This window comes from Oryx dammah, unplaced genomic scaffold (genome assembly GCF_014754425.2).
Source record: "Oryx dammah isolate SB20612 unplaced genomic scaffold, SCBI_Odam_1.1 HiC_scaffold_5, whole genome shotgun sequence".
NCBI classification, from domain to species: domain Eukaryota; kingdom Metazoa; phylum Chordata; class Mammalia; order Artiodactyla; family Bovidae; genus Oryx; species Oryx dammah.
This window is the reverse complement of record NW_024070189.1, coordinates 87,495,811-87,512,829: the sequence shown is the minus strand read 5'-3', so window position 1 is coordinate 87,512,829 and position 17,019 is coordinate 87,495,811. Positions and strand designations below refer to the sequence as shown.

The 17,019-nt window shown below is 47.8% G+C and overlaps 1 protein-coding gene across 2 annotated transcripts in view; it reads right to left on the bottom strand.

Annotated features, from left to right (window-relative positions):
- SLC22A4 (solute carrier family 22 member 4) overlaps positions 1-890 on the bottom strand; it is a 43,729-nt gene extending 42,839 nt beyond the window's left edge. Inside the window, exon 1 of one of the 2 annotated variants that reach the window (XM_040241817.1) lies at positions 300-890. In XM_040241817.1, the coding sequence (XP_040097751.1) occupies positions 300-692 (393 nt within the window). In that variant the 5' untranslated portion in view covers positions 693-890. The remainder of the gene's footprint in view (positions 1-299) is intronic. The other variant, XM_040241818.1, reaches the window with a different exon arrangement.
- Between the last annotated feature and the right edge of the window lie 16,129 nt (positions 891-17,019).

The window sequence follows — 17,019 nt, the reverse complement described above, 5'->3', positions numbered from 1 at the left end:
GGGGAGCCTGGGGTTGACAGTCTAGGCTCTTGGGAAACAACTTCCTCTTGTGAAACTGCCAGAGAAAAAGGCAGTTAACAGCTGCCTCCCTTCTCAGTTCTTCATGCCCTCCCTACTAGACAAACTGACCAGGAATGATCCTAAGCGAGTCCTGCCCTCTTGGGCTGCACACCTGTGTTACAAGGATAGCCCAGATGACTGCTAGCCAGGTCTGATGAGGAACTGGGGACGCTGAGGCAGGCACGGCTAGGGTGTCTCCAAGGGGACTGATGCAGATTAAGGGTCGCTCACACACCCACCTCGGTGACGATGGTGGACAGGTAGATGTCCTGGCTGAACTCCCAGCCATCCAGGCAGCCCTCCTGCTCCAGCTGCTCCAGGTCCACATCGCGCCCCGGCTCCAGCCCGAGCGCCGAGAAGTTGACGATCGTAGCGAGTCGGTAGCGGCGGCAGCTCTGAGGCACCTCGCGCCCGTCCTGCAGCCGCGTCGGGATACTGTGGTTGCGCCACGCGCTGCTCAGGTTCGCGGTGTCTGGCACCCAGCAGCGATGTTCCGGGGTCCCTGCCAGAAATACGACTGACATACCGTTGAAGCCGTTGGGGATGATGCTGGCGCTGAGCAGGAAGAAGATGAGGCGCTGGAAGGGCCCCCACTTGCCCAGGAAGGCGGTCACTTCGTCGTAATCCCTCATGCTCCGCGCGGCTCTGCAGTTGGCAACGTGGGGTGATGAGAGCGCGTTCCCGGGACAGCGCGGCGCGGTGCAGGGCAGCGGCGTCAAAACGTTCTGGCGGACCCGGCAAGCTGAGGGAAGGCAGGGCACGTGGTCCGGGCCTTTCCTGGGAAACCGGCTGCGGGCGTTAGAAGGTTGCTGGGAGCTGGACGCAAAGCTGGAAGCAGAAACTCGGGACCACACCGCCAACCCGGCCGGGGCGGGACGGGACGGGGTCGGGCGGAGCTCCGGGGCGGCTCCGCCCCCCGCTCGCGGCCACCCGGCGGGGGCTAGGAGGTCAGCTGGCTTAGGAAAAAGAGGACTAGTTCCAGCGCCGCCCCTACCTTGCCCCTGCTCGCCCCGGCGCCCCCTAAGTGCTGAGCGCCCAGCCCCGGGCTGCCGGGTTGGGCAGCGTGTAAGGGCAGAGTCGAGCGTTAAGGGCAGAGTCGAGGCCGCAGAGCAAGGGCTCTGAGAGGTCGGACCTCCCTGTCGCCGTCGCCTCAGGCCTCGCCCGGGGCTGCGATCTCTCCGCTGCCGCTTCCAACTCGGGGTCTGAGCTCAGCGAGCCTCGGGCCGGGCGCGGATGGGCGAGTCCGTGGAGCCCGTGCTCCCGGGAAACCCTTGCGGGCGCAGGGGTGACAGGAGCGCGCCCGCGCCCGCCGACCCGGAGCTCCCAACCCGCAATCCTAGGCTGCCGGATTCAGTCACCTGCTGGCGGCTTCCGGACAGCCCGCAGCCTTCCCTTGAATAGGGGGAAACAAGCCCAGCGCCCCGAAGAGATGATCGAGGTCACACTTCGTCAGAGACTGGCTCGGACTGAGGGGAGGTGGGGAGCAGGGACTACCGGGTGGTCCCAGGATGCTGTTGGGGCCTCTGGAGAAGATTCTACGCGTAGCTTGACCCTTTGTGAGAGCACGGTAATGGAGACCCAGCTGTCACCACTCCTGGGCTCAGATTTTGATTCCCCGGGGCTCTTCCTCGAGGATGGCTGCCAGAAGCTTCTGGTTTGCAGAAGTGACCGCTCCCAGTCGGGGAACAGAGGGAGGCAGGAAGGGAGGAGGAAAAAGTTCAGTTTGTCGCCCAGATTTGGCAGGGGAGCCAGAGCAGGGACCAGTCTGCTAGTTTCCAGGCCTAAGGCCCCTCTGCTGTGTGAGCGAGTCCGGGACTGCAATGGGAGTCCTGGGGTTCTTGAGGTGGAAGGGATTGACAGGCTGAAGGGCCCACCTCTTGGAGATTTTATACAAATGCATTTGCGTCCAGGCCCTGATTAAGAGGTGGGAGGCATCTCTGCTCCATTTTTAATAACCTGTAGTCTTGCCTGGCTTTCTATCCGCTTGGAACCTGTTTCCTTATGTGTAATAAGACCTTATGTCTGGATGTGCCAGGACAGCGCTGTTTGATTAAGTGTTTTCCTTTCCTTTCAAAAGTATCCTTCTTTGAACAGTATTTCTTGCGGTCATTGTCTTACTTAGCTTAGATTTCATCCTCCCTTCAACCCCAATAAAAATCAAAGCCTGAGATAAGAATTTATGTGGAGATCATTTATTTATAGTAGTGATCCTAGGGAAAGGAATGAAGGACCAGGGAGAGTGAACAGGAAAGGAGGTAAGGCCAACACAAGACTGTGTAATTGAACTGGGCGTTGGTAGTCACCAGGATCAGTGACAGTGCCGTGCTGAGACTCGAGCCTGAGGACCCAGAAAAAGTCAATAATAACTGATCATATCTTTACTTAAAATTTTGGAGCTTTGTTCCTCATAGAGTTTCATATTGGTTTTGATTTTTTAAAATACTGTGTTAAAGTGTTACTTATCTTGATTATTGAATTTCCTGGCACCCTCTTAAATTTTGCACCGGAGGCAAGTGCCTCACTCATTTCACTTGCCTCAGCTTTTTATCAACCCTAATTTCTATGGATAATTGGAGTTCAATCCTGCTGGGATCTTCTAAACAGCCACAGAGAATGAAGAAAAGAGCTATAGAGAATGAAGAGGCTTTTTTTTGGGTTTAAACTAGTTCTGGCTCCATTGGTCAACTCCCCTGTACTTCCGGGCTGTACACGTATGTGAGAGTCAACAGGTACCTACTTGACAAAACAGTTTGCCCCCACCCATGAGTATATGTAAATCCATACCTTGAACCACTTTGCCTGCCATACATAATGAATGCCCAAGTACCCTACTCATACCTGGACCACTGAAAAATTTCCCTTCACCATTGTCCTTTAGGGCCACTCCCAAGTGGGGCTATGTTGCAGTAAACAATCCGTTTTTTGGTTGATAGCATCTGTGAGACAGGGCTGAGTATTTTCTTCCCTCTCAGTTGGTTATAGAGAACCCCCATAAAACCATAGGTTTGAGTTGAGGAGAAGTGTTGGTAGCGCTGAGGTGTAGGTGTTATGGAGTTAGAGTCACTGTTCATTAAATTACATGAGTTGTATGGACCTGCTCAGTCCTGATCCTGACCCTACCATTTCTATTATATGATGGATTGCTGATGTGCCTGTTTAATCTTATGACTTGATAGAATTTGACAATGCCCAGCTCTTACTAGATATTTCTAGTTGCATAGACCCTTGATGTCACATTGCCAGGTACTCAGTTTTTACCATAGCCAAATAGCCACTTTTCTAAAGGCAAATAGCTCTCTGCTGCAGAAGGCATGACCTTGCTCCGGCATCCTAGAGATCTTACTGAAATTATTTTATTAGGGCTTATCAGAGACTCTGGCCAGCATCGTTATCACCATGAACATCTCTAGCACTATTGATTCTGATGGGTCACATAGTCCAAGTGGCAGGGAACCTTGGATACTCTGTAGCACTCTCTCTTGCTCTGGGCTTCACTCAAAAGTGAGAGCCTCCCAAAATACCCATTAAGTGGGTTACAGTAGTCTTCCCACCAAGCACTATGTCTTTTTATTAGTGGTAGAGGGTACAAGGTACAACAACTTGCCTTTACCTTACAGACGATGGCCTGGCATGCTCCAGCCAACTGGATCCCTAATAACTTCACCAGTTAGCTTCAAAATCATAGGGAATGGGATAAGTGGGCAAGGATACAGATGAAATAAGTTTGGCTATAATAGTAGCCCTAGGGATTCATTTTTTACTAGTTTGTCTACTTTTTATACATTTAACTCATTCTGGAACAAAAAAGGTAAAAAATCAACTTCATTGAAAGCCCTCAATCATACTTTTATCTCCCATCTTCTAGGCCATCTGCTCACTAGCTTCTGACATATTAGCATTATGTCATTAATACATCAATACATCAATTCCATAGACCATCTTGATGTTCCATGGAATATCAAGACAATCAAAGTCACTAAATACTATATTGTGACAGAGCAGGAGAATTAACCTAACCCCAGGGCAAGACAGTGATATGTCCTGCTATTTATTCCACAGAAAAGTGAAGAGATTTTTATCCTCACTGAAGGATATGAACAAGAAAACCTTCTGTTGGTGCGGACCTCGACATTTCTTCCCAGAAGGTGGTTTTACTTCTGATGAAATAAATTAGTCAAGAATGTGGGTGTGTTAGAGGCTTCTATTTGGTCCTCCTCACCATAATTGCTCTTATTTAATAGGGAGTAAATGTTAAGGTCTTGCCAGCTGCTAAGTGTATCTATCCTAGTTACGCACTTAGGGACCAGGGAACTTCTAAAGATCCAGTGTGGATCTTTGGATCCATCACATTTGCTTGCAGGAGAATGCCATTTACCACCTGGCTTTCATGAGCCCCAAGTATAACTAGGGGATCCTAATGTTGCTTGCTGTCCCTTGGTATCAGTGCCAGCTCATACTCTGTATCCAAAAAGGCTGGGTCTTTCCCTCTCTTCAGGCCAGAGTTATTCAGGTAAAAGGCCACAGCTATGGACTGATTGTACCCTCTTAAAATTCATATGTTAAAGCCCTAACCTCCAGTGTAGAGGCGTGGTTAGAGATGGGGCCTTTGGGAAATAATTAAGTTTAGATCATGAGGGTGGGATTTTCATGATGGGATTAGTGCCCTTATAAAAAACGGATGTCAGGGAGGTATCTACAAGCCAGGAAGAAGACTCACAAGGAACTGAATTGATTAGCAGTTGATCTGGACTTTCCAGTCTCCAGAATTGTGAGGAAATAAATTTCTGTTGCTTAAACCCCTCAATCTGTGGTATTTTGTTATAGCAGCCTGAGTAGCCTGAGACAGTCACAGATCCCTTGTGGGAAAAAATTGGGGAAATAATTATCATATATACTTTTGGCAGTATAGGAGAGTTATTTCTTAAAGAGACTTGGCCTCCTTTTCAATCAATAGGTTCTGAGCTTGTGAACTGGTCTGAATCTGGGAAATTGATAAGGAAATACTATTTTCTGTTGTGGCAGTTGTCATCAGCCTTCTGATCACTAGCTCTTGATTTTAGGGGTGAGGTTGTCATACAAATTAAGTAATAGTATTATTTGAATGGTTCTATGAAGACCTACACGGAGAAGGCAACGGCACCCCACTCCAGTACTCTTGCCTGGAAAATCCCGTGGATGGAGGAGCCTGGTAGGCTACAGTCCATGGGGTTGCTAAGAGTCAGACATGACTGAGCGACTTCACTTTCATTTTTCACTTTCATGCATTGGAGAAGGAAATGGCAACCCACTCCAGTATTCTTGCCTGGAGAATCCCAGGGATGGGGGAGCCTGATGGGCTGCCGTCTATGGGGTCGCACAGAGTTGGACACGACTAAAGCGACTTAGCAACAGCAGCAGCATGAAGACCTACAAGACCTTCTAGAACTAACACCCCAAAAAGATGCCCTTTTCATCATAGGGGACTGGAATGCAAAAGTAGGAAGTCAAGAGATACCTAGAGTAACAGGCAAATTTGGCCTTGGACTCCAAAATGAAGCAGTGCAAAGGCTAACAGTTTTGCAAAAGAACATATTGGTCATAGCAAACACCCTCTTCCAACAACACAGGAGAAGACTCTACACATGGACATCACCAGATGGTCAATACTGAAATCAAATAGATTATATTCTTTGCAGCCAAAATGGAGATGCTCTATACAGTCAGCAAAAAAAGACCAGGAGCTGACTGTGGCTCAGATCATGAACTCCTTATTGCCAAATTCAGACTTGAAGAAAGTAGGGAAAACCACTAGACCATTCAGATATGACCTAAATCAAATCACTTATGATTATACAGTGGAAATGATAAATAGATTCAAGGGATTAGATCTGATAGACAGAATGCCTGAAGAACTATGGATGGAGGTTCATGACATTGTACAGGAGGCAGGGATCAAGACCATCCCCAAGAAAAAGAAATGTAAAAAGGCAAAATGGTTGTCTGAGGAGGCCTTACAAGTAGCTGAGAAAAGAAGAGAAAAGGCAAAGGAGAAAAGGAAAGATAAACCCATTTCAATGCAGAGTTCCAAAGAATAGCAAGGAGAGATAAGAAAGCCTTCCTCTGTGATCAATGCAAAGAAATAGAGGAAAACAACAGAATGGGAAAGACTAGAGATCTCTTCAAGATAATTAGAGATACAAAGGGAATATTTCATGCAAAGATGGGCATAATAAAGGACAGAAATGGTATGAATCTAACAGAAGCGGAAGATATTAAGAAGAGGTGGCAAGAATACACAGAAGAACTTAAAAAACTATAAAAAAGATCTTCATGACCCAGATAACCACGATGGCGTGATCATTCTCCTAGAGCCAGACATCCTGGCATGTGAAGTCAAATGAGCCTTAGGAAGCATCGCTACAACCAAAGCTATTGGAGGTGATGGAATTCCAGTTGAGCTATTTCAAATCCTAAAAGATGATGCTGTGAAAGTGCTGCATTCAATATGCCAGCAAATTTGGAAAACTCAGCAGTGGCCACAGGACTGGAAAAGGTCAGTTTTCATTCCAATCCCAAAGAAAGGCAATGCCAAAGAATGCTCAAACTACCACACAGTTGCAGTCATTGCACACGCTAGCAAAGTAGTGTTCAAAATTCTCCAAGCCATGCTTCAACAGTACATGAATGGTGAACTTCCAGATGTTCAAGCTGGATTTAGAAAAGGCAGAGGAACCAGAGATCAAATTGCCAACATCTGTTGAATCATTGAAAAAGCAAGAGAATTCCAGAAAAACATCTACTTCTGCTTTATTGACTACACCAAAGCCTTTGACTGTGTTGATCACAACAAAATGTGAAAAATTTTGAAAGAGATGGGAATACCAGACCACCTGACCTGCCTCCTGAGAAATATATTTGCAGGTCAAGAAGCAATAGTTAGAACCAGACATGGACCAATGGACTGGTTCCAAACTGGGAAGGGAGTACGTCAAGGCTGTATATTGTCACCCTGCTTATTTAACTTATATGAAGAGTACATCATATGAAATGCTGGGTTGGATGAAGCACATGCTGGAATCAAGATTCTGGGAGAAATATCAATAACCTCAGATATGCAGATGACACCACCCTTATGGGAGAAAGAGGAACTAAAAAGCCTCTTGATAAAAGTGAAAGAGGAGAGTAAAAGAGTTGGCTTAAAGCTCAACATTCAGAAAAAGATCATGGCATCTGGGCCCATCACTTCATGGGAAATAAATGGGGAAGCAGTGGAAACAGTGTCAGACTTTATTTTGGGGGGCTCCAAAATCACTGCAGATGGTGATTGCAGCCATGAAATTAAAAGACACTTACTCCTTGGAAGAAAAGTTATGACCAACCTAGATAGCATATTCAAAAGCAGAGACATTACTTTGCCAACAAAGGTCCGTCTAGTTAAGGCTATGGTTTTTCCAGTGGTCATGTATGGATGTGAGAGTTGGACTGTGAAGAAAGCTGAGCGGCGAAGAATTGATGTCTTTGAACTGTGGTGTTGGAGAAGACTCTTGGAAGTCCCTTGGACTGCAAGGAGATCCAACCAGTCCATTCTAAAGGAGATCAGTCCTGGGTGTTCTTTGGAAGGACTGATGCTAAAGCTGAAACTCCAATACTTTGGCCACCTGATGCGAAGAGTTGACTCATTGGAAAAGACCCTGATGCTGGGAGGGATTCGGGGCAGGAGAAGGGGACGACAGAGGATGAGATGGCTGGATGGCATCACCGACTCGATGGACATGAGTCTGAGTGAACTGCGGGAGTTGGTGATGGACAGGGAGGCCTGGCGTGCTGTGATTCATGGGGTTGCAAAGAGTCAGACACGACTGAGCGACTGAACTGAACTGAACTAGGTCTATCCATGTTGTGGCAAATGGCATTATTTCATTCTTTTTCATGGCTGACTAATATTCCACTGTGTGTGTGTGTGTGTGTGTGTGTGTGTGTGTGTGTGTGAGAGAGAGAGAGAGAGAGAGAGAGAGTCTGTGTGTGTATCTCACATCTTCTTTATCCACTCATCTGTTGATGGACATTTAGGTTGCCTACATGTCTTGCCTGTTGTAAATAGTTCTGCAATGAACATTAGGGTACATATGTCTTCTTAAATTATGGTTTTCTACAGATATATGCCCAGGAGTGGGATTGCAGGACCATATGGTAGCTCTATTTTTAGTTTTTTTAAGGAACCTCCATACTGTTCTCCATAGTGGCTCTACCAATTAACATTCCCACCAACAGTGTAGGAAGGCTCCTTTCTCTCCACACATTCTCTAGCATTTATTATTTGTAGGCTTTTTGATGATGGCCATTCTCTCTGGTGTGAGGTAATGCCTCATTGTAGTTTTGATTTGAATTTTTCTAATAATTAGTTATGTTGAGCGTCTTTTAAAAATTCTTGACTGTTAAATGGCCTTAGATTTAATTCTGAGGCAGTGGAAGTCAGAGGAAAACCTTATGTTTTAGGGTGATTCCCTCTGGTGGCCAAGTTGAGAATGCAAAGGAGGGAGCTAGAATAGAAGCAGAGACACCAGGGAAGAGACTATGATTAGCTGTCCAAGAGGGTGATGGTGGTGGTGGCTGAGAAATTAGATTCTAGAACTGTTAAGGGGGCTTCCCAGTGGTAAAAAGAAAAAAAAAATTCCGCCCACCAAGGCAGGAGATGCATGAGACCCAAGTTCTATCCCTGGGTCAGGAAGACCCCCTGGAGGAGGAAATGGCAACTTCTCCAGTATTCTTGCCTGGAGAATCCCATGGACAGAGGAGCCTGATGGGCTCCTCACCCAGCCCCACTGGGATTGGTCTGGGAGGATAGAGCTCAGTCCATGGGGTTACAAAGAGTCAGACACAACTGAATGACTGAGCATGCATTCAGAGCTGTTAAGGAGGTGGCAAGGACAGGTCTTGATGACCAACTAGATATGGAAATTAGGGAGGGGGAAAGACAAAGAGGATGACAGATTTGGAGAATTGGGTGGATGCGTGGATGGTGGTGTCTTTGTCTGAGAAGCACAGTAATAAGAGGTGTTGGAGAGAAGATGATGAGGTACACTGGGGTTGTTTTGAGCTTGAGGTGTCTTTGGGACATCCAGGTAGAGATGGCCAGTTGGTTAGAGGTCTGGGCTGGAGGTATAATGTTTGGAAGTGGTCTTGAGTGCAGAGTTTCTGAGGCCCTGTGCATGGACAAAGACTTCAAGGAACAGAACTCCAAGAACTGATGGGAGAGTTCGATATCTGGTAGGGAAAAGCGAGAAATCTGCTGTGGAAGTGGTTCTGAGTGCTGGGAAGTAGACAAACCTAACTGGAATCATAGCCTGCTTAACATCAAGCCTGTAGAGGAGGAACCATCTCTTGGCTGGACCTCTGAGCTCTATCCCCTTGACCAATTCCAGTGGGACTGAGCGAGACTATAGAAAGAGGCGAGGAGCAATTCAGAAGGGATCACTCTTGAGGATGAACATTTGGAGAAGGGAGAAGCTGGGTCAGGGACAGGCAGGGCAGTGGACAGGAACATAGGTTGAGAAGGCATCGCATGAAGTAGGAGGGGAAGGGGTAAGGAGTCATAGTAGTTCTTTAGCACAGGGATCATGACCTGACCTCAAGCACAAGTCAGGCAAGTATGGGGGTGGTTTCGTGCTGACCAGAGCTTACGAACAAGTGTTGTGGGCACCAGCCTTGTCTATACCCAGTCCCAAAGCTTGTGTGTGTGTGTGTGTGTGTGTGTTAGTCATTGAGTCGTGTCCGACTCTTTGGGATCCCATGGAGTATAGCCCGCCAGGCACCTCTGTCCATGGAGTGGGTTGCCATTCCCTTCTCCACAGTATCTTCCCGACCAAGGAATTGAACCTAGGTCTCCTGCACCCCACTCCAGACTCTTGCTTGGGAAATCCCATGGATGGGGGAGCCTGGTGGGCTGCAGTCCATGGGGTCGCTAAGAGTCGGACATGCCTGAGCGACTTCCCTTTCACTTTTCACTTTCATGCATTGGAGAAGGAAATGGCAACCCGCTCCAGTGTTCTTGCCTGGAGAATCCCAGGGACGGGGGAGCCTGGTGGGCTGCCGTCTATGGGGTCGCACAGAGTCGGACACGACTGACGCGACTTAGCAGCAGCAGCAGCAGCTCCTGCATTGCAGGTAGACTCTTTACCATTTGAGCCACCAGGGAAGCCCTTGACTCAACTCATCTTCCACCGTTTCATGGTCCGTGGAGGAGCCTGGCTGTGTGTGAGGACTTGGTGAATCTGAACCTGCACTCTGGGCTGCTCTGGGAACCTCGACAAGCAGAGATAGGTCAGCACCCTTCAGAAGTAGCCTGGCAAGGGTTTCCAGACCATTGGTAGGACAGGCAATGTTCTCCAGGGAAGACGCGTACTTGCAGTTGCTCTAGGTGTCCTTGCCATGGAGATCAGCTAACCAGCATGTGACCTTGGCGAGTTTCTCAGCTTTTCATGAAATGAGGATAATAACTGTACTTCCTTTCAGATTTGTGTGAGGATGAAAGAAGAGTAATATCAGTTCACTAAGGACTTGAAGATGAAGGCCTGGGACATATTAGCTCCTATTGTATTTCTTATCCAATTTGCATCCCTTGAGATGCAAATTGCATTCCTCTCTGTCTGTAACTGTGCTCTGGCTTCCCGTGAAATGTACCTTTAGGCCAAGAATACCCTGGGGAGCAGCCAAGGGTCCTTTTGCTGCTACCTATGTTGGTAAAGAAGCTGGTGTGTGGTGTGGTGCTTCAGCAGAGACAGAGCTGCTCAGAGGGGAGACAGAGCTGCTCAGAGGGGAGACAGAGCTGCTCAGAGGGGAGACAGAGCTGCTCAGCGCTGGTCAGTCAGGTCTCTGAGCCCACATGGCTGAGGCCAACACCAGACACTGCAGGAAGAAGTGAGGCCTCTGGCAGCCTTTCCTGGGATTTCTAGACTCTGCTTCAGCCACAAATGGTCCACATCAGACAGGAGCAAAGATAAAGTTGTTTCCCAAGTATAGTTTCCTACTTGTGGTACAAAGGGGACAGAAGGACAGTCCATGCTTATTAGAGAGACCCCTCTACTACATGTTTCTTTTTAGACTTCCACCTCTTGTTAGAGATACCAAGGACTATTTTGTGGGAAAATTTTGAATATTGTGTGAGAAAAGGATAAGTCAGGAAATTACCCAGAGCTGTGGGTAAGCAAGTCAGGGGCCCCAAATCAAGAAGGTGTTACCCTGGGTAAGAATGAGCTCCAAGATGGAGCTGGGGTGCAGATAAGCTACACAAGGAGACCCATAGGTGGAGGGGCAGGGCTCTCCCCGAGTGGTCAGAGAGACTCTCTGGGCTCTTAGCCCAGGCTTCTGGGCACTAGAGTGGGGGTCACACACCCCTGACTCAGCTCTTCATGGGCTATGCCCCCAGGGCCAGGCTGCAGTGCCCCCAGAGGGCCTGAGACCCTGGACAGGAAAGGAGAGCTAGCATGAAGCAGCAGTTGAGTTTCTCTTGCTCTCACCCCTTTCCTTGGTTCTTAAGGTGGAAACTGAGGGCAATAAAGCTTGTCACACAGAACCAAAAGGGAGAATTCAGTTTTCATTGCTAACTCTTTGGAGGGTCAAGGAAGCCTGTTAGAATCTGGCAAAAGATCCTGAGGAGGCTGAATTTACAGATTAGCAAAACAGGGATTACAGCGGCTTGCGGCAGGGCTGTCAGTGAAGTCCAGCGGAGACTACTGTACATGGAACAGCAGACTGGTTCCAAATAGGAAAAGGAGTACATCAAGGCTGTATATTGTCACCCTGCTTATTTAACTTCTATGCAGAGTACATCATGAGAAACGCTGAGCTGGAAGAAGCACAAGCTGGAATCAAGATTGCTGGGAGAAATATCAATAACCTCAGATATGCAGATGACACCACCCTTATGGCAGAAAGTGAAGAGGAACTAAAAAGCCTCTTGATGAAAGTGAAGGAGGAGAGTGAAAAAGTTGGCTTAAAGCTCAACATTCAGAAAACTAAGATCATGGCATCCACTCCCATCACTTCATGGGAAATAGATGGGGAAACAGTGGAAACAGTGTCAGACTTTATTTTGGGGGGCTCCAAAATCACTGCAGATGGTGACTGCAGCCATGAAATTAAAAGACGCTTACTCCTTGGAAGAGAAGTTATGACCAACCTAGATAGCATATTCAAAAGCAGAGATATTACTTTGCCAACAAAGGTCTGTCTAGTCAAGGCTATGGTTTTCCCAGTGGTCACGTATGGATGTGACAGTTGGACTGTGAAGAAAGTTGAGTGCCGAAGAATTGATGGTTTTGAACTGTGGTGTTGGAGAAGACTCTTGAGAGTCCCTTGGACTGCAAGGAGATCCAGCCAGTCCATTCTGAAGGAGATCAGCCCTGGGATTTCTTTGGAAGGAATGATGCTGAAGCTGAAACTCCAGTACTTTGGCCACCTCATGCGAAGAGTTGACTCATTGGAAAAGACTGTGATGCTGGGAGGGATTGGGGGCAGGAGGAGAAGGGGACGACAGAGGATGAGATGGCTGGATGGCATCACCAACTGGATGGATGTGAGTCTGAGTGAACTCCGGGAGTTGGTGATGGACAGGGAGGCCTGGCGTGCTGTGATTCACGGGTCGCAAAGAGTCAGACATGACTGAGTGACTGAACTGAACTGAACTGAACTGAACACCTCCTGGGGCCTTGTGTGCAGGAATTTAGACTTTGTCCTAAGAGCAAAGAGGAGCCAGGGAAGCTTTAAAAAACAAGAGTGACATAATCAGATTTGCATTTTAAAATCTCTGTCTTGTGTGGAGAAAGGATTGAGGAGCCAGACAGGAGACAGGAAGGCCAGGCAGGAGGCTGATACAGCCCCAGGCAGGGGAAGGTGGGGGACCTGAACTGGAGCTGGAGCTATGGAGGCAGAAGGAAGTGGGCTAGTTAGGGATTAGTTAGGGATGAATGCAGTCAGGTCTACGAACTGGTCTCCCTGCTTCTACCTTTGCCCCTGGCAGTCTATTCTCCATACAGCGATAGTCATCCTGGTTAAAACATAAAAGCCCAGGCCATGCTACTCCTCTGGCTTCTCTTCTCAGAGTAAAAACCAAAGTCCTCCCTGAGGTTTAAAAGGTCAACATGGGCAGTATTTCCACCCCACCTCTCTCTGAGCTCATCTGCTTCTACTAGCACCTCACTTATACCACTCCAGACATTGCTCCTCTGTTCTTGGAACACACAAGCCTGTGTCTCCTCTCCTCTGCCCCATTCAGGGCCTCTGTGTCCGCTGTTCCCTCTGCCTGAAATGTAGTTTTCCTAGATGTACTCACAGAAGCTCCCCCACTCCTGATGTGAAGAGATCATTTATACTCTACTGTGAATCCTATTTATTTTCTTTATGGCACTGCTTATTATCTGTGCTTTTAAAATATGTTTATTCAGGGGAGTTCCCTGGTGATTCAATGGTTAATACTTGGCACTTCCACTGCGAGAGACCTGGATTTGATTCCCAGTTGGAGAAATGAGATTTCACGTGCCATGCAGCGCAGCCAAAAAAATAAGGAAAAAACATTTAAATATGTTTGTTCAAAATGTTTCCTATTACATAGCACAATGACTGGAACATAGTAGACTCTTAGTAAATAGTTGAATGAATGAGTTGAGGTGGCCTTACCTCCTTTTCAGGGTTTAGGCAGCATGCTAGCAGAAACCAGGACAGCAAGGTGAGGAGGAAAGAGGTAAGAGGCAGGGATCCTGCCCAGGGTATGTGTGTATGTGAGAGAGAGAGCAGGTGCTGGCCCCAGGGCTCTCCATCCCTGGGTGGGATCTGGGCAGTATGGAGATAGGTCTGGGCCAGGCTCTGACTGAGGAGACCACAGGTTGTGCCAGAAGCACCAGAAAGGAATGGAAGGGGCAGGATGGAGGAAGGGCTTGTGGTTGGAAGCTGCTACTGACTTTGCCTGGGGTCAGGCTGGCCAACGCTCTACTCTAGGAGGAAACAGTGGAGCTGGGCCGTAAAAAGTGATTAGGTGTTTCCTGAATGAAGAAGAAAGAGTAAAGGCATTTTGAGCTTGAGAAAAGGTCTGAGGGTGGCAGGACTGCTCAGGGAATCGTGAACTGTCTTGTGTGACTGCTGCTGCTGTTGCTAAGTCGCTTCAGTCGTGTCCGACTCTGTGCGACCCCATAGACAGCAGCCCACCAGGCTCCCCTGTCCCTGGGATTCTCCAGGCAAGAACACTGGAGTGGGTTGCCATTTCCTTCTCTAATGCATGAAAGTGAAAAGTGAAAGTGAAGTCACTCAGTCATGTCCCACCCTTAAGGAACCTGCCTACCAGGCTCCTCCGTCCACGGGATTTTCCAGGCAAGAGTACTGGAGTGGGGTGCCATTGCCTTCTCCCGTCCTGTGTAGCAGAAGAAGTAAAAACAGGCAGTTGGTCAGCAACCTGAAGTCTGAGAGGCTTTAATTGGTAGGCCAGTAATTGATTGGGCCCTAAGGCCATGCCCTTGGCCAGGGAAGGAGGTCCATGAAGCAAGGGAGCGAGAGATCCTCCAGGAGTCCTGAAACAGACCCCAGAAATACTTAGGAGGCAGAACCCCAGACACAGTGACGGGTGGGATGGGGTGTCTGGGGAGATGTCAAGGATGATGTCCAAGTCTCTGATTTGAAGGCCCCTGAGGTGAAGACCTGAAGAGAGGCAGTTTTGGGGATAATAATGAGAGGTCGGTCTGGCGGGGTTGGTGGGTTGGGCACTCTCTGAACTGCGGATCCTGGCTCTGTGTCTCCTCCTGGAGACTCAGCTGCTCTGTCTCAGGACTGGGACCCTGGGTCACAGAGATCCTGTCCACAGGGACCCTGCCTGGTAGTTGGGGGAGTGAACAGAGCCTGGGCCTTGAAACAGGGAAGACTGGCAGCTCTGCGTGCCACTCTCCTTGGCTCTTGTCCCCCTAGCCCTCAACAGGATGCCTACCTCAGCAAGGGTTGATCTTGTGAAAAACAATGTACAGGTTCCTCTGTCCTTGTCTTTTGGAGTAAAAGAGTGACTCACAAGTTAATGATTGGGAAATGTGAAGTTGTAGAAACAAAGAATGGCTGTTGGGCTGGGGAACTGGTAACAATTAGACTATAAATCTGCCACATGGCAGAATCTCCAAACTCCTAGCTCCCTGAAAGATACAGATACAGGCCTCACACATACTTCTAGGATGTTTTACCAGGAAGCAGACCCCCACCAGATAAAAACCACTGACCCCAAGAACAGAGACCCTACATTGGTTGAAACCAGAAAGTTGATGATACTTGAAACTTCAACTTAATGTCAACCTATCGGAGAACTATCCACGAGCTGATCACACCCTGCCCCTTGAACACTATTAAACTCCTCACTACCTCCTCCAGGGTGGGTCACACAGACTTGAAGGCATTCATTAGCCTTTGTCTGGCAAAGCAATAAAAGTTACTCTTCCCTACTTTATCCAGAACTCTGTTTCCAAATTTCTATTTGGCACTGGTGAACAGACTTCTAGCAATAGTTGTTGCAGCCCTATTTGATCGTGAGGGGCTGTTGGTACATAGGCAACTCAAGAACCCCTCAATTTGGTTGGGTAGGCCATGTGTGGGGTGGTGGTGACTGTGGGATTAAGGTGAGCAAGGGCAGCTGCTGGGAGTGAGGAGCCAGGTCTCTACAAGTTTGAGTCTGGGAGAGGTGTGGGGGGCCTGTGACAGGGGCTCCCGAGACTGATGACTTACTTGGCTGGGGATGCATGTCAGCCCTCGGCTCAGCCTGGTGCTGTCGGGACCTGGTCTGTAGATGAGACGGGTGGAGGGGGTGGGGAGGGAAGGGCAGACTCCTCACTGCCCCCACCCTACTGGGTGTGGCCCAAGGGGTGGTGGGGAGTTCACTTCTCCAGGGAACACTTGCCTACTGCCCTGGACTGCGCTCCTTGAGGGAGGGGCGGGGTATGTGGGAGAAGCCTTAGAAAGAATTCTTGAAAACAAATTAAAGCAGGAACACAAAATCTATGAGAAGAAAATGGAAATGAAAATATACAAAAGTACTATACAACACTCTGGGGATGAAAAAAAAAAAGTCAACCTAAGAAAGAAATGAAAGATTTTATTTGAGCTAAACTGAGGTTTATCCCCAACAGACAGTCTGAGAGCACTGAGGACCATTTGACAAGGAAAAGCGGGGAGGTCAGTATACATGTGATTTTCATTAAGGGGATACTAGCAATCCAGCTCACATCTCAGGAGAAGGTTGCTGCTAGTCATGAGCAGCAGACATCTCAGTTAATGGTTTTAGTGCTTTTTCTTAGTATGGGAAGATGCAAGAATCCAAGTTCATAAAAATTTTCTCCTGAAATCTGTCTGAAGGCCTTTTCTGCCACTTTTTCCAAAACACAGAGTGCCTTGCCTCATCCTGATCTTCCCCTTCTTTACAGGGTCTATTTTAAGTCAGTGACTGCAGTGGCTACCGACTTCATTTTTGTAAAATGGCAACATTTTGGATTTTACAATCCCTTTTGGTCTTAATTTCAACCAAGGTTTGGGGGGGTACATTTCATGACCAATTTGTCTCACGCACTAGGAATGTTCATTCCCAGGTCAGTCGGAGATTTCACGATGGGCCATTCAGTGTGCTATTCCTGGACTAGGCCCTATTAACAGTAACCCAAAGCCTTTGGACTGCATATCTCACTAGCCTGCTTTGGTCCAGGAAGTTGTTTCCTCTTGTTGCTTCTTCACATATCTAGTTACACTAGCACTATCATGACTCTCATGGAACTATATATTTGGTCAGTCATTTCAAGTTGCCTAATCATCACTGATTTTATCTGAGGTTCAGTCACACATTTGATAATGCAAGAAACAATAATCAGGTAAAATAAGCAGAATATAAGATATATATCTAGTAACTTAATAAGGTCATAAGTTAAGTATTTAAGCTAAGAATGTCTATTAGGTGTGGCACAGTATTTA